The sequence below is a fragment of the Mirounga angustirostris genome, unplaced genomic scaffold (assembly GCF_029215605.1).
Source record: "Mirounga angustirostris isolate CCGP_5_RB_7025 unplaced genomic scaffold, mMirAng1.0.hap1 SCAF_8, whole genome shotgun sequence".
NCBI classification, from domain to species: domain Eukaryota; kingdom Metazoa; phylum Chordata; class Mammalia; order Carnivora; family Phocidae; genus Mirounga; species Mirounga angustirostris.
In genome coordinates, this window is record NW_026991716.1 from 49,177,287 (window position 1) to 49,194,342 (window position 17,056).

The following is a 17,056-nucleotide window of genomic DNA, read 5'->3' on the forward strand; positions in this document are numbered from 1 at the left end:
ATTTACTGAGCTGATTAAGAAAAATTTAAAAAGCACAAGATATATTTAGATGCTTATGATGGAAATTCCTTTTTTGGACTCCTCTGCAGTGTGAGATCCTTGCCCTTTGCCAGAAGGCCCATCTGCCAGACAGCAACCAGACTTTCTGTAGAGCCTAAAGCTCTACTTGGGAATGTGTCTGCAGGGAAAACACCTGGGTGGGCTGAACTTACTCTTTACTGAATTCAACTTCTTGAGCTGAGCAGCTCTCTTTGGGAACCGTCAGAAAGGACCAGGGTATTATTTCACTTTAGCTCTTTTCCAAAGAGGAAATGTTTATATGCTCATGCTAATGTGTTTCCTGAACTTCACTCATTTAGTTTAAGCCAGGTGGTTTTACAGTGGAGGTAAAATAATTTATCTTTAATGAAGAAAATCCGAGGAAAAGAAACTTCTGTTAGGTCTTTGAGACAGCAAACTTGCTGAATTTGTCAAAGGTCAGATGCTGGAGGTTTAGGGAAGAAAGAGGTAAGAATATGGCCTAAGTGGGAGATCTGAGGGACAGGGCAAGGCACATGCATATAGGATGGGCAAAGTATTGATTTGTATTACCCTTCTTTGCTTTCCCTGGGGTTTTGTGGCAGAGGAGACAATCTTGAAGCCAGAATTAAAAGAGGCCAACGAGCGTGACCAGCCACAAAGACTGTGCCATTATTTAACCTTACACATGGAGATAAATGCCACTCATCCATCCTCACTTCCTCTCTAGCCATTTTTTTTTTTTTTTTAAATTACAGGGGCATCAAAGAATGTCTCTGGAAGCACATCTGTCTTTCTGGTGTTAGGGCAAGGTGGCTTCTCGATTTGGGTATTGTTTACCAGTCTCTCTTAAGCTCAAAAAATGTATCATAAAAGCGAGCTACTATGCTTGAGTAGCTAAAATTATACCTATTGCAGTGGTTTCAGAATGGGGAAGCACAGCTCAGTGGTGGTGTCTGGTTAACCATTAGGACATCAGAAGAAATTATTAATCTGAAATAATTTTTATTTTCACCATTTCAGTGTCCATTTAGGTGCATATTTTACATGATACATTTGTGCAGAAATACTTGCAAAAGATAGTCAACAAACAAAAAAATAAATATGTATATAGTGGAAGTATGTGCCCAAATTATTTTTTAATGGGTGCATACTCCAGAAATCTTGGAGACCACTGTCCCAGTATGCCCTATGATAGTCTACCTCAATTTAAATAATCTTTATGTACCAACACCTTGAGTCTGAGACTTTCCCTTCAGTAAGTGTTTAACAAATACAAGTGCTTTTTGTATCTTCAACATGGTAGAGGATGCTGACTCACCAGGAGGGATTTTCTCCATTTTTTTTTTTTTTAATGGGCATGCTCATTCTTAAGTTAACTCAGTACATGTAACTTAGTACATTTCTTTAAAATATTTTAATTAAGAGTTTCCCTTTTCCTCCAAATTAGACATTTATTTTGAGGCCCATAGCAAAGAATTTGAACTCTTTCTAATGTAACCGGAAAAAAAAAAAAAGAAAGGAAAGGAAATATTTAGACAAAACTATGATGGTTTTGAAGAAAACAATTGTGTTCCCATAATAAAAGTATATTCAAAAGTGTAACATGAGCACCGTTCTTTTCAAAGACACCTGAGTTTCTCTAATGGTCTTGGTTGAATTAATAATAAATTGACTTAGGATTTAAGAGGCATGTATGAATTTGCAGAGATTCTCTACACCTTTAGCAATGCTGAGTTATAGAGCTTCAATTATTAAACAGAGAAGTCCTTTCACAGTAACACTTCAACATGGCAAAAATACCTATTTTCATGATATAAATACTATGGGGAATTACCTTAGCTGAGCTTGAATTTTTATATTACCTGATTAGTTTTGTATCTCAGGTACACAAGATAATTTTGCTCTCAGAATTCGAAGCTTTACTTTTCTCTTTTTTTTAAATTTTATTTTATTTATTTGAGAGAGAGAGAGAGAGATCATCAGCAGGGGGAGGAGCAGAGGGTGAGGGACAAGCAGACTCCCTGCTGAGCAGGGAGCCCACTGACATGGGGCTGGATCCCAGGACCCTGAGATCATGACCTGAGCTGAAGGCAGATGCTTAACCAACTGAGCCACCCAGGTGCCCTGTTACTTTTTCTTTTACTGGAGTCCAGAATGTGACTGAATATACGTTTCTGTTCCAAGCTGTTACAGGTTAGCTCGAGCACGTGGGTTTCAGGACTGACCTACTTGGGATGGACAGCGCAAGCAACATAGCTCTAATTTGGAGACTGTCCCTTCTACAGAATGTTCATCCCTGACCATCTGAATCTTTTAGGAACTAGAGTCAGAATCCACTTGAAACAGCATCTCAAAAAACAAAACAAAACTTTATGTCTCACAACACCAAATATACTTGAAGAATTTACTAAAAGCCTAAATGAAGCCCATATATTGAGTTTATTTTTTAAACTCGAATTTCTTTTGAACAAACCTATTTTTAAAAAGCAGTTAGTTTGTACTGCTGCCAAACTTAAACATTTTTTTTTAATGATGGGAACACAATAAAATGAGAACTTTCTTGTAGAAAAAAAACACAAAAAACCGAAAAACAAAACAACAAAAAAACCCCACAAACACCCAAAACCCACCTATGGGCCTGTAATAAAGGCAGGCCATCAGTATATTCTCTGAATGTAATTGGCCTTGACCCATGCATTTGTTTTAAGTCTCTGAACCGAACAGTAGTAGGGTCCTCTTGGCGCCCATACCACCATATTGAATTTTCTCATTAATCTTTACTGATAATACCTCTCTCCACTTTAAATAACCATTTTAAATAACATTTTAAATAGCTTCTTAAAAAAGGGTTTTAGAAGCATCATTCGTAGAGGTGCAAGTGAGTTGACTAATCTCTCATTTCTTTGTTTTCTGATTCTTCTTTCTGTGTACTCTTGCATACTGAACATGTGAAGAAACACAAAGGCAGGGCTCGCATTTCGCCTTCCCATCATCAGAGGGAATCTGATCCTTTAGGGATCTCAGTTTTCTTCTCAACTCTTCCATCGGTAATAGGCCCTCTAACACGTCTCTTCTGGCAGGAAGTGCTCAGACAGCTGTCTAAATTGTACCAACCAACTCAGAAAGACATCTTGAGATACAAAAGTTGTGCACAGCAGGTACATTGAAGATGTCTATTCTCTGTTGGAATCAACTAGACTTAAAAAAAATTACTCAGTCCCTTCCAGGAAGATACTCCTGCCTCCATTCTCGGCACGTTTGACAGCCTTATTCTGTTTTTCACTTTTATCTGTTTTTATATGCACTTTCTCTCCAGAGCAACTTTCTTTGGCCATTAAAAGACTAGTACTTCTGACTCTGAGTCAGTCATTTTAGCCTTCTCTATCTGAGCAACTGGCTGGAAGGGGAATCAGTCTTCATAACGTAATAAGCACCAGTTGTATACAGGACACTCTTATCTGTGTTAAGTGTTTTTTTGTGTGTGTGTGTATGAGAGAGAGAGAGAGAGAGATGATGACACACACAACACACACGCAGGTGGCAGAACAGCAGACTTTAAAATTCTCAAGTAATCCCAGAGGGCCTAGTCATGGAATCCTGAAGTGATCTGCGGCTTTGCTAAGCATGAATTTGGATCCCATCTGTTTGAGGTCAATGTAGGGGAGCCAGTCACTTGGATAATGAGTAAGTCAATGATACCAAAACACAGCATTGTTTCAATTATTTTTTTCATGTTTTTTATCTGGGAAATACTATAGAGCAGGTTTCTCAACCTCAGCATTGTTGGTATTTTGGGTCAAATTGATCTTTGTTGTGGGGGCTGCCCCATGCATTATAGGATGTTTAGAAACATTCCTAGCCTTTACCCACTAGACACTGGTAGCACGCCTCTCCCCCTTTTTGTGACAACCAAAAAATATCATGCTCTGTCGGGGGCAAAATAACCCTGGGTTGGAACCACTTCTGGGTTGATGAGTGAAAGTTGAGCCATTGGAGTTTAAATCGTGAGAACACATTCATTCTATTCATAAAATTACAAAATTGATTTATATTTTTTGTTTCTTGAAGACACTAATATTATTAAAATATAGAAAACTAAATACTGGGGCGCCTGGGTGGCTTAGTTGGTTAAGCGACTGCCTTCAGCTCAGGTCATGATCCTGGAGTCCCTGGATGGAGTCCCGCATCGGGCTCCCTGCTCGGCAGGGAGTCTGCTTCTCCCTCTGACCCTCTCATGCTCTCTCTCTCTCTCTCATTCTCTCTCTTAAATAAATAAATAAAATCTTTAAAAAAAAAAAAGAAAACTAAATACTATAAAATCTATATTCCTTTTAAGGAAGATATCTGATAGCTGAGACCTCTTAAAATCATATTCAGTGAGGTTTGAGGTAAATACTACCTTCTTTTTCTATTGAATGTCACTGTTTCTAATATAGGCATTCTTCTTTGAAAGTGTTTGAGAAAAATCATTTATCAACCGAGCAGAGGATAAAATGGAGAATGGGAAATATTTTACTCAAGGAATCTGGCCAGGACGCTGGATTAGCCTTGTCTGTAAGATCAGAGTAAGGGTGTGTTTTCAAGATCTTGGCTGAAAAAAAAGCAGTGAGTTTCACATAAATGGTAATTTTTATTACTGTCAATGAAATTTAGCCATCCTCCCATTGAGGCAGGGGACAAGCAATGATTTGGTCCTTAGTGTCTGGGGACAGCTCATCATGAGCTCATTCTCTCCTCCTAGGATCAACCCTTGTGATCCTTCTAGACCCAAGTTCTCCAGTTATAGATCTCTTTTAACTATCCTCACATGCGTTATTTGAGAACTTGTAAACATTCAGCACACTTGAAAATTCTTATTCTCTCACTTCTTCATAGTTAACTAATTTCATGACTTCTACTTTTAAATCTTGTTTTCAGAGTCATTTCTCTATTCAGCAAAATCGGCACTCAACACAAATTATGTTTCTGAATACTAATCCATGGAGATAGTTTTCAGAAGGGAAATTGCAGCTAAGTGAAACACTGATAATTCGTCAACCAGGATACTTTTTACAACATGACTTGACTAGGATCTGGATTTAAATACCTGAGAGTGAGGATTAAAAATAGAATGGGTTTCAGTTTCAGAAAGTGAATTCTTAAAGTGTCTTTCCTGTCCTTTTCATTCAATTTATCACACCCTGGCACTATTTCTGCAAATGGAGGAGTGTTTCCTCTGGGGCTTCCAGATTGAAATGGAACCGAAAGGGCTGAATTCTTTTGGCTAGAATTTTTCTACAGGCTGGTGAGTTGCTATTTCAATGCCGATCGTAATATATCGGCCTAGCAGTAGCATATACTGTACCCTGCAAATAGAAACAAGAACTGGAAAGTTTTACCCTTTTTATATCTTGGTACATGTTTGATTCATTTCAAAATGGTCTCATCTTTGACAGGCTCTGGAACAGCTTTTTTGGCCTTGTTTTATTTATATGTAGGCAAGTAATACCATGAAAATCAGGCAGGTTTTTCAGAAATTATTTTCTTATTGATCATATTTTCCCAATCAGAATGTATTTACTGTATCATTACTATTAACTGATAAACTAATAGTGTTATAATAATGATATAAATAGCATTATAATGAATTCATAATATCATAGAACTGAATGCATGATATAATGTTAGAATGGTTATAAACCGTTTCTTAAAAATTGCAAAACTTTCAGGTGCTGAGAGGATTTGTAAGGATTACAATTCTATTGACTTTACAGTGTTTCAGTGTATGGTTTGAGCAGTTTTATTAAAGAACAGGTTATAGAATTATTGAATCTTAAAGCTGTGCAAAGTTCTCAGATCATCTGGTCTAATGGCTTTTGAATTTGTGAACCTCGAAACCACTGTGTACGTGTGCGTGTGTGCATGCGTGTGTGCGTGTGCATGCGTGTGTGCGTGTGTGTGTGTGGGTACGTGTGAGTGTGTGTGTGTGTGCGTTCATATAAGTCTGTAGCAGTCTCGAAGTAGTGCTTACAGGGATGTTTTCTATTAAATTTGATTCTGTTCCGTTCTATTCTTCTCTTTTCTACTTCATTTAAAAAATGCTGAAGAAAATTCACTGAGGGTCATAACCTGCAGTTTGAAAAACACTGAACTAGTCCAGCAGCTGTGGTTTACAGATGAGGCATCTGGGGTCCTCAAACATGAAGTGACTTTTCTAAGGTCACACAGCTCATTAGCAACCCAAGTGAGTGTTCTTTTAAAAACACAGAAGGAATTTCAGATTCAAATCGTTCAGCATTTGGCACTTTCCACCATGACTTATGGCTAATCCAGAATGTACTTTCAGACTGCTGTGCTAGAAATCAGGAGGTAGGAATTACCCAGAACCACTTCCTAATCTCTGTTGCTGGCCTTGTTGCACCCCAGGCCCAAAAAACCAAGATTTATGTTGTTGGTTTTAGTTCTCTTTGTATCTTTGGTACAAGTTGTGGGAGAAATGAGGAATTCCTGCATTTGGCTCTTCACAGCTCTGAGACTTGGGGAACCTGTGTGGCCTCCATGGTGGGAGAAAGTTCAAGAGTAGCTGCCAGGTGAACTGTCACAGGGTGCAACTTTGAGCAAGTCACTTAACTTTTTGTACCTTAGTTTTTCTCATCTGCACTATGGGGCTAATAGAATCACATCATCCTTCCTCCCCAGCTTCTATTTTGAGGACCAAATGAGAAAGACTGAAAGCTTTTTGAAAGATCAAAATGCTACATACAAAAAGAGTGTTTAAAGAATTTTCCTCCTTGTCAAAAACCAGATGTAATTTTTCCTTGATTTTTTTAAAAAATAAGAAGACACGAAAATGATTATTTATGATTTTTCTTGTATTACATCTGAAGAAATAACATTAGTAAAATCAAACGTTGGATACACATTATAATAAATGGAACTATTAACATGTTTATATGTGTAGCTCCTAAAATCATTTTGAATAACAGCCAGTGACACACATATTGCACTCAGGGTCATGGTGGCGAAGAGCAGAGGGGCAGACCTAGGATCTAACCCTGCCCACTGTCTGCTCCCTTTGTGACCATGGACAAATGACTCAACCTCAGACAGGCTTGGTTTCCTCCTTGGAGAAGCAAGGATGCTCCTGGCAAACCCTTAATCCCACAGGGTTAAGGATATTTACGAGGTAATGCAGGGGTTGGTAGACTAGTGCTAATAGGCCACCCCTGACCTACCATCTGATTTTGTAAATCAAGTGGAATGAGAATAGCAGCAAGCCCATTGATTTGCTTTTTTTTTTTTTTTTATGGCTGCTTTTACCGATAATGGCAGAGGTGAGTGGTTCTAACAGAGATGGTATGATCCTAAAAACCTAAAATATTTGCTATCTGGCCCCTTACAGAAAAAGTTTGCGAACTCTCAAGAGTTATCTGATAATGAATGTAAAGCACTTACCCGTTTCTGCCACCTGGAAAATGTGCCAGGATGATTTTGCTGTATCTCTGGCCTAAAAAAATTATTTTTCTTTTCCTCTGGTATCAAAATTAATTTTCAGGAAAGTATCTGAAACTGCTATAAGGTAAAAGAATGAGGCTCTCAATGTTTCAGGCTTAATCAACAGGTGTGGGGAGGTATTTGCAGGGGAAATCAGACTTGCTCTTTGTCCATTTCTGTGAAAGTGACCACTAATCTCTTCAGATTTCATTTTTTATTTCCTGACAACTCCTTTGAAAATATTTATGGAGCATTCATGAGGGATTTTTGTTTTTTCCTAAGAACACACTGTCAGTGTGTGCCAGGCATCTTTACCGGGTGAGTCTCTGTGATAAGTCTTGGTCATTTTCCTTTTCCTGTGGGTTTCTTAGAAAAATTTGTTTGCCTTGTCTGAACTTTTTTTTTTTTTTTTTTTTTTTAGAATAAATCCCACTGACAAATATTTATTAGGCATGAACATGAAGATGTGCTGTGCTAGGATGCTATTCAATATGCAGGAACAATAGGAGTCACTGTCAGAATTCTTGGGTTCAAATCATAACGTTGCCTTTTTTTTTTGGTAGAAGAAACCAGAGGCTGTCTTTGGCAAATAGTGTTGAAAATAATGTTCTTGCATTGCAGCAGGAAGGAAATCAATGTCCAATTCACACATTTTATTCAGAGCCCAACCAGATATTTTCTTATATGAACTTTTTTTGAGATTTACAAAGGTAAGAAAGTGGAGAAGAAATAATGTCATGTTTTTATTCATAACTCCTGGGCTCCAGTGTGGTTTCCTCTAAAGTGGATAATTTTGCTCTCTCTTTGGCCTAAAAATTGTAACTCTTTCTTACCACCCATGGATCCCAGCTATGTCTCAAAGTAAATTAGACTTACTCAGAAACTCAGCATCTGTTTCTTCTCCCGGTTATAAATTCAGAAATAGGGTCTGTTTCTCCCTTTAAAGCAGTTTCCCTAGCAACTAAACCATCCTTATATGATCAGAGCCGTTTGTCACTTTTGAAGTTTGACTTTCTGTCAAGGCCTTCTGGCTCAGGGGGATGAAGAAAGCAACATCCAAACACAAACATTTCAAAAACACTCACGTGGCCCGTTACAAATGGCAACTGCATTTAGGTGACTTTTCTGTAGACTGTGGGTCAGTCCCCATCACCGCCACCCTCCCTACCCGACCAACGAAGATAGCGATTTCTTAAAGTAGCTATCTTTGTAACAGAGAAACAGATGGGAGTGATTCTTAAAGTGGCTACATTACCATACAGATATATTCTGGGAAGCAGCGGGTAGATGAAGATGGGGCAGATTTGCAGCAGGCGGCCCCACAACATGAACTCACCTTGTGATTGTTCAATCACGCTTACCTGGAGGCTAAGATAAAAGTAGTGCTCACAACTCAGCTGGCATGGTTGGGACACAGACTTTTGCGCCCTCTGCTCATAAAGGGCCAGGGCAGAGTGAGAGGATGGTGGGTCTTGGCTAAGCCTCCACTGGCTTTTCTTTTATTACTTTTAATATTGAGCCCTGGTGCCTTTTCCCCCTGTCTTGTTTGCCGCTGACCGGAGTCAGACCATCATGCAATTCCGAGTTTCCTTCCCCTCCACAATCCTCTTCGAGCTCCTGCTGAGGGTGGATGGATAAGGTTTGGGGCAGGAAAGAAGAGGGGGGTAAACAAAAAAGTTGCCTAATTTCTTATGTCATTTTCTACGGCCTCTTTGCAAAGGGGAGAGAGAAACTTATGAGACATTTAGCAATGTCTGAGACTCTTTGAGACCCCAGAGGGGCTTGGAGTGAAAGAGAATTGGGATGTATGAGAGGAGGGTGGGGACGACAGTGGAAGCTTTGTCTCCTTGTAGTGAATTTGCTTTCCTGATCTCAAGATGATTGGCAGGTGTTCTTCCTTGGAAGATTGTCGCTGAGATCACTGTATGCCTCCTAGGAAGCAAGTTCATGGGCAGCTCTCTCCCGCTGCTGGTGCTTCCCATGGAATGTGTCTGAGGCCCTGGCACATCTAGCATGGAGGGAGGCGTTATATGGAGTTCAGTGAAAAAGGCATGTTCTGCACAACAAGGGACTTAAACCTTTTGCCAAGTCAGTGCTGATTCCAGGAAGCAGAAGAGAAATGTTTTGAAAAGATTTTTTTTCTTTTTTAAAGATTTTATTTATTTATTTGACAGATAGAGAGAGAGCACAAGTAGACAGAGAGGCAGGCAGAAGGAGAGGGAGAAGCAGACTCTCCACTGAGCAGGGAGCCCGACGCGGGGCTCGATCCCAGGACCCTGGGATCATGACCTGAGCCGAAGGCAGCCGCTTAACCAACTGAGCCACCCAGGCGCTCCAAGATTTTTTTTCTTACAAAGGTATTTTTAAATACCTTTCTTAAGGCATGAGTGGATTCATCTTAGGAACTTTGTAGCGATTACATTGTTTAGGTTAGGCAAAGAATATGTTTTCATAAAGCATCCTATAAATATTTATCACACACCTATTGTAGGTTGGATATTAAAATTGGTGTTGTGGGAAGAGAAGCATAAAATCCAGCCCTGGGGCGGTGGACACAGAGATGTGGTCTCGCTGCCGAGCCGTAGGACGTGTGGCTGGCAGACGGCCTGCAGCTGTGACCTCCCCCCGCGCCTGCCTCGTCCTGGAGAGATGCTTCACTGAGGTCATCCCTTTCCAGGGCAGCATTCATGGGGTGAAGACCTGGCCTCTTGGGCTGTATACGGGATGGTCTCGTGGTAATACTCATTCCCCAACTCCCCAAGCACGTAGCTCAGGCTCTGTCGGGTTTGTATCACAGTTCAACTTCTTCCTCTGCCCACTCCTGCTTCTCCCTGTTCTTCTCACAGGTGTTCATCCCTCATAAATAACTGGCACCCTGAACTTTGTCTTGGGATCTGTTTCTGGAGAACCCAGCCTGCAACACCTGGTTTTTAATGATCTTACAAATAATTCAAAACACAAGATTCTCTTATGGGCATAAATGATAATGTGGAACAGAATATAAATGCTCCAACCTTCAGGTGAGAGGGAGAGGGTTGAGTACTTCAAACATCAGGTCTAGGTTCATGGTAGGTTGGAACCTTTTTGGTTCAGCAAACCTAAAATGCTTTGGGGTGAGAAGAGAGCCAGGCAAATGGAGCAAAAGGCAGCTTGGGACACTGTGAGGGAACTGACCTGGTTAGAATGAAGGATGCACATTAGGTAAGAGACATTGAGATGTTCATTCACTTAAGGTTAGATCTGCCTGTAGACAAGAATGAAATTTCATGATAGATATTTACTCCTTTCTCACATTTCCAAAAAAAAAAAAGAAAGAAAGAAAAAGTTCAGAGTGTATCAGTCCTGACCTCAATTTAGGGCTCCTTCTGCTAATTCATGTATCATTCTATCATCTCCAGTGTAAAGCTTTTATCATAAGGGTCTAATATGGCTGCTAGAGATCCAGCCATCACATCAAATTACAGACAACAGGATGGAGGATGAGATCAAGAAGGACTTGACACACCTTTTAAAGGATTTACTTCTAATTGCATTTTATTGGCCACAGCTTAATCACTTGGCCACACCTACCAGTAAGGGAGGCTGCAGAATATAATCTTTAGGCAGCAGAGTGCGTGGCTAAAATTTTTTTTATTACAATTCAAGAAGACATTACCATATTTTATTTCAGATGATGGAAACAAGTGAGACAGAATAACAAGAAGGCTAAAGTATGGTGTCTTGATAGTGGCAGTAAAACATTTCTAGAGCTTACAGAGGAGTTATTTTAATATGTGTATGGAATGTCAAAATATTTGGATATATTCAATTGGACGTCAATCAATATTAATAACCCTCTAACATATGTTGAGTGCTTTCTGTGTGCCAGGAACTATGTCAAATGCTTTACACCTGTTGTATTACTCAGTGGAGCTTATCAGGTAGGTTTTCTAAATGATCTATTACAAATGAGGAAATGAAGATTTCGAGAAATTGAGAAGATGGATCAAGGTCATGCAACTTGTAAGTGGCCGAGCCAGGCCTCAAACCCATGTTTGTCAAACTCCCCAATCCAACCATCTGCACTATGGTGCTTGTTTTAGAGGCAACAAGTGAAACACAGAAGGGGGAGGCTGGAGGCAGGGAGACAGGGAGCAGTGGGGAAGTACGGGAGAGCTAGCTAGCCTTCTGGAGTGTTGAAATGACAGGGCACAGGACAACCATCAAGGAGGAGGAAACTCAGGCCAAGGAGAAGAGGAATTAAGTGCTGAATCTTTACGCTCTGGAGAAAGAAGAGGAGAGGCAGAGGAGTGACTGGGGCAGAATCAGGGCAAGGAGCACTCAGAGAGGGCCAAGAGAAAAGCCCTCTTGATGATGAAAAGAGCCAACAATGTCTATAACACAGATGTTCAGAAAAAAGTCAGTGATTTGAGCAGCACAAGGTCATACACTGATTATCTTTAAGAGTGTTGGAAGTGGGATGTGAGAATGGGTGGAGGGAGGTTGGAAATAATGAATGAACTACTTAAACATATAGGGTCACCCTGTTGTTAGTAATAGCTGATAGTAACAGTTAATATTTGTTGAATGCGTACTCTATGCACAGTTCTTGTTCCCAGGACTTATGTGTGCTAATTCATGTAAGCACAGCCCTGTGATGTGGCTACTTTCATTATTCCTATTTTACAGATGAGAAAATTGAGGCAGTGAGAAGTTAAGTAATCTTTATGGCTGCTGAGCTCATGGTTAGTACTCTAGAAGAGCCAAAGGTTTCTTTAAAAAGTAGTAAATTGGCATAAGTCCACAGATTATTTTTTTTCTGAGATAAAAATTTCATGTATATTTTCAAAGGAAATGTTAAGTGTACTTAGTGATCATTCATTTTTCTTTCCTACAAAAAACTGTTTTGAAAAGGAAATAGTTTTATTTTTTCTTATGTCAGTTTTTAAAGGAAAATATTTTTTTAAAAAATAATCTGAGTGAAATTTGAAGTCCCGAGGGAAAGTATATTGTATTTTTACTAGTATGCTTATTGAGAGAATTGAAGTGATACATTATGGACCTTGGTAAATGTCTTCAGAAAGAAAGGGGGCATTCTATCTTTACAGGAAAACATTTTAGTAGCTGCGCACTGGGACAATGATTTTTTTGTGTCTCAAATTCCTTTCTGCCTACAGACTGCTCAACTGAATGTCATTAGAACCTCTAGAACTTATTTTTGCATAGTTTGAAGCCTTCCCCATCTCCTACACAGTCACATGTTGATTTGAAAAAAACAAGTATATATACATAGCTGTACACGATACAGTAAGGGCAGCATATTGGAATCTAAGACTTACAGATTGCCTGCCTGCTCAGCGTCCCTAACCCTTTTCAGGTAACCAGACTTATTAATGTCAATACATGTTTTCAAAAGACTGAGAAGTGATTCTGAAAATATTTCTACCAGGAGCACTATAATTCGATTTTTGAGTAAAATATCACTGTGATATTAGAAAACAAAGACTCTTGGAAAAGGATTCTGTATAGAATGTGTTGATAATTAGAAGAGGCAGATTTGAAGGGAATAGGTTTACCTTTCCATGTAGACTTACCAGTTAACAAAATCATAAGTGAAAATAGTTTCATTATATACAGAGATGTAAACTATAAAGGCAAAAACAATAAAATTGATCAGAAAAAATAAAAATACTGATTTTAAAGAAAAATACTTTGGAGTATATATTCAGCAATAATATTTTTGTGAAATTTTAAAATGATGGTAATGTAACTGGCATTTATTGGTTTAAATATATTAATGTAAGATTGCCAGTTACTTTGGGCAACTCAATATTATGTCATACAGCTACAGCAATAACTAATCATTACTGAGACTTTGTCAGATGGTAGGCATCATGTTGGGAATGTTCCATGTATAATTTTATTTAATTATCACAAAATCCCTATGGGTGAGAGAATCTAGTTTCTTTATGGAAATGAGGGAGCTATTTTTCACTGCAAATTTTTTAATAGTCTCTTTGCTTTAATCTGTCAGCAAATTTGATAAATAGGTCAAGTGCTTTTTTCAGGTAAGAAGGTTGCTATTTCAGTTTCCCTTTCGTGATGTACAAAATACCTTTAAATGATCCACTGTATTGACTTGAAATGTTTGCTTCATTTATCCTGCATATTACTTCATCACACACTGTGAGAAGTAAATAAAGAAAAATGTTTTCTTCATACTATCTTCTCTACTGCTTTTTAATATCTCACCTGTGAAATGGTAGCCATTTCTGACCTAGGAAGCCTTCGATCATCTAATGTAATGTAGTCAGAGCAGTGCCAGTGGAAAGTTGAATTACCGTTGCATAACCCTTAGGTGAGGTGAATTATACAGAGAAAAGCTTTGTGTTTTGTCTTCTATTTCTTTACACTTGACCCATAGCATCATTATTTCTTACCTCTTATTTTCTCAAGGGTAGGCATATACTATTAATTCTTTCAACAATCACATATTTGTATCTACTAAATGTTAAGCACCAGGGTTGCAGTGGTGATCCAAAGAATCATTAATTCCTGTCTTCACGGAAAACTGCAGAGGAGCATGGGTTCCCAGGACATATCTCACCTTGTGGGAATATATCGTTGTTGCCATCAACTGGGTTTCCCTTGGGTGAAAATTACTAAGTGTCAAACCCAAAATGTAAAGGAAAGACCATCTCAGTATAATGTGATTCATATACAACTCTTCACCCACTCAATTTTTCTTTTACAATGCCTATGCACCTGTAACCCTTCAGGGGCGCCTGGGTGGCTCGGTCGGTTGGTTAAGCATCGGACTCTTAGTTTCGGCTCAGGTCATGATCTTAGGCTGCTGAGATTGAGCCCTGCCTGGGGCTCCACGCTCAGTGGGGAGTCTGCTTGAGGATTCTCTCTCTCCTCCTCTCCCTCTGCCCCTCCCACCCTCAAATAAATAAATAAATCTTAAATAAATAAAGAAATAAAAACCAAGGTAACCCTTCAGTCTAAGTAGTGATTGCTTCTGGAGGATACGGAGCAAATGTTGGATCTCTTAATTTGCTACTTGATTGTTGTGTATCTTCTGATGAAGCTGGTTTTGAGCATTTGTAGGCAAGCCACAGGGTTTGTAAAATATCTTTAGGATGATAGTAGATGAGAGTCAAGATGGTTAAAATTCAGCCTTCTGTTTTGTTTTGGAGTTAAGGGGAGGAAGAGGAGGAAATTGTGCAAGTAAATGAGACAGTATTCTGATACTTGTATCACTTAGAAATTTTTTGTTAAGCCTCATCCATTTTATCTACCCTAAAAAGAAAGAGAGAAATGATATATATTGTGTGCCTACTATCTGTTGAGCCATACGCTTGGGTCTTATATGTCATCTCATTTAATTTTTACATTCACCCTATGAGACTTGGATGCTTTTACCATGTCTATTTTATAGATAAAAAAACCCTGAAGCTCATGGAATTTAAGTAACTTACATAATATCCTCAGTTAATTATAAGTAGATTTATTATTTGAATCTGATTCTGACTCCGAATTCTATTGTTTCGATTAGTAGAATGGATCAGTTGATGATGTAAAATATAAGTTAGAGCTCACACATTGTTTTAGATGTTTTTGAAGATAAATACTGTCTACTAAATACATTGAAATACTTATAAACATATTTAGTCATATTTAAATATTCAACACTATTTTTCTGTGTCTATATTGTACTATCCATATTGAAATTTATGTAGCTTTAGCACTTAGAACAGTGACAATATAATTGTATTTTCCGGTGATATCTCATTTCAATTTTAAAGTTATGTTGCAAAATATGTATGCATTGCTTTTATAGTTGAACTGACGTAGAGACAGTACGAGAATAACAGCTCTAAAAGGCAGAAGAGTCAGAATATGTGGCTACATTTTGAGAATGAATACGGCGACTTGGGAAAAAATGTTCACCCTTGTCCAGTTCTTCTGGATAGAAACAATGTTAAAAACACAATCCTTGCTGGCTACTGCATTGCAATGTCCTGTCCTACCACCTCTATTATCACTTTTCTATGAATGAGTATCTCTAAGGTATCTCATTCTATGAATGAGTATCTCTAAGGTAAGGCTGGCAGAAGCAGTCAGCAAGTAAGAGTCAACATTACCCTGGCTTCTAGGCAGGCTGACCCAAGTTCAAATCCAATTGCATCATGTACTAGTTGAGCAAGGAATTTAATTGCCCTGCATCTAATTTTTCTTGTCTAATGGACATCATAATTCTCTTGCTGGCTTGTTGTAGGAAATACAGGAAATAATGTATGTTACATATCAAGAAGAGCATCACATCAAACTTGTTCAGCGGTATTTACATGTATCGTATGTAGGACAAGATCTGTTCTCAGGGTGAGTGGGTGAAGTGTGTGAAGCAGCCAAGATGAGAGTCTGTGGCTGCCAGGAGTGGGAGGGGAGATCTCAACCAGAGATGCTTTTCCCATTTTTCTTCAGGTACGCTGGCCCCCGACACACCGTTATGCTGATTCCTTCCATACACTCCTAGAAGTCACAGCTTTGACATCCCATGTGGGTGGCTATTTTTATATGTGCTCTATCTTCACAGAAACAAAATTACATAATGATTAAATGACTCTTATTTCTCTCTGGGTCCTGACACTGTATGTTCCTTGAAGACAGAAATCTCTCTTGCCTTCTCTAAATCTTCCATACAACTATCCCGAATGCACACATTCACTTATTGAATGGACGTTTATTGATCCTCTGTTATGTGATAGGCACTATATTAGGTACTTTAGGTACAGCAGGGAACAAAATAGAAACTTACCATTGTCCTGGTGCTTATGTTTCAACTGGGGAGTCAGACACTAAAGTATTCAATATGTAATCATGTAATTTTAATAGCAGCAAATGCTACGAAGAAGTACAAGGTGCTAAGAGAGTGGACAATAGGAGGTTGTATCTAACCCATGGAATCAGGGAAGGAGTTATTAGGAAGTGATTTTATGAAGTGTGTTATGTTTCAGAAATTGTGTTACCCTCATGATGCAAATTAAAGTGATTCATCATGGAATCTGAGTTTCCTAGGACTCAGCGGGGGTGAAGAGGGGTTAACAAGGAGGAGGTTTCTAGAGAGTACCTTGCTCCATTTTTTAAAAGGTAACACAATAAGCCCCTCAGATCATCCCTACCCTCAACCAATACCCAATTTCTATTTATGAAAAGAGAGAAATAACTCACTGAACACATGAATTGGCAAATTTCCTATATTTCATATCATGCAATTTTAACCTCACAACAGTATTGAGATGTTATATCTCAGTGTTGCAAGTAAGTAGGCTGGTTATATCTTGCCCCAAATAGTCCCATTTATGCTTGTTGTCCTAAAGTAATTACTAATAATGCTCTCCCCCACCCCTACCCTTCAGACTGGAGAGAGTCTCAGTTTGTGTGATAAGTTCTATGGTCATAAATAAATGAAGGTCAGGGAGATCAAGGATCTGCCTGGGGTCACATAGTTAATAAGTGGTGGGGGATACCACACTCATACTCTCTGACCTATAGCCCACATTCTCATTACTATATTGCA

The 17,056-nt window shown here is 38.8% G+C and overlaps 1 protein-coding gene across 14 annotated transcripts in view; it reads left to right on the top strand.

Annotated features, from left to right (window-relative positions):
• Positions 1-17,056, top strand: part of MLIP (muscular LMNA interacting protein) — a 250,825-nt gene that overhangs the window by 87,648 nt on the left and 146,121 nt on the right. Inside the window, exon 2 of one of the 14 annotated variants that reach the window (XM_054505410.1) lies at positions 10,341-10,514. The exons of the other annotated variants lie outside the window; for them this stretch is intronic. Coding sequence (XP_054361385.1) covers positions 10,499-10,514 — 16 coding nt within the window. The 5' untranslated portion in view covers positions 10,341-10,498. The remainder of the gene's footprint in view (positions 1-10,340; positions 10,515-17,056) is intronic. 14 annotated transcript variants of the gene reach the window in all.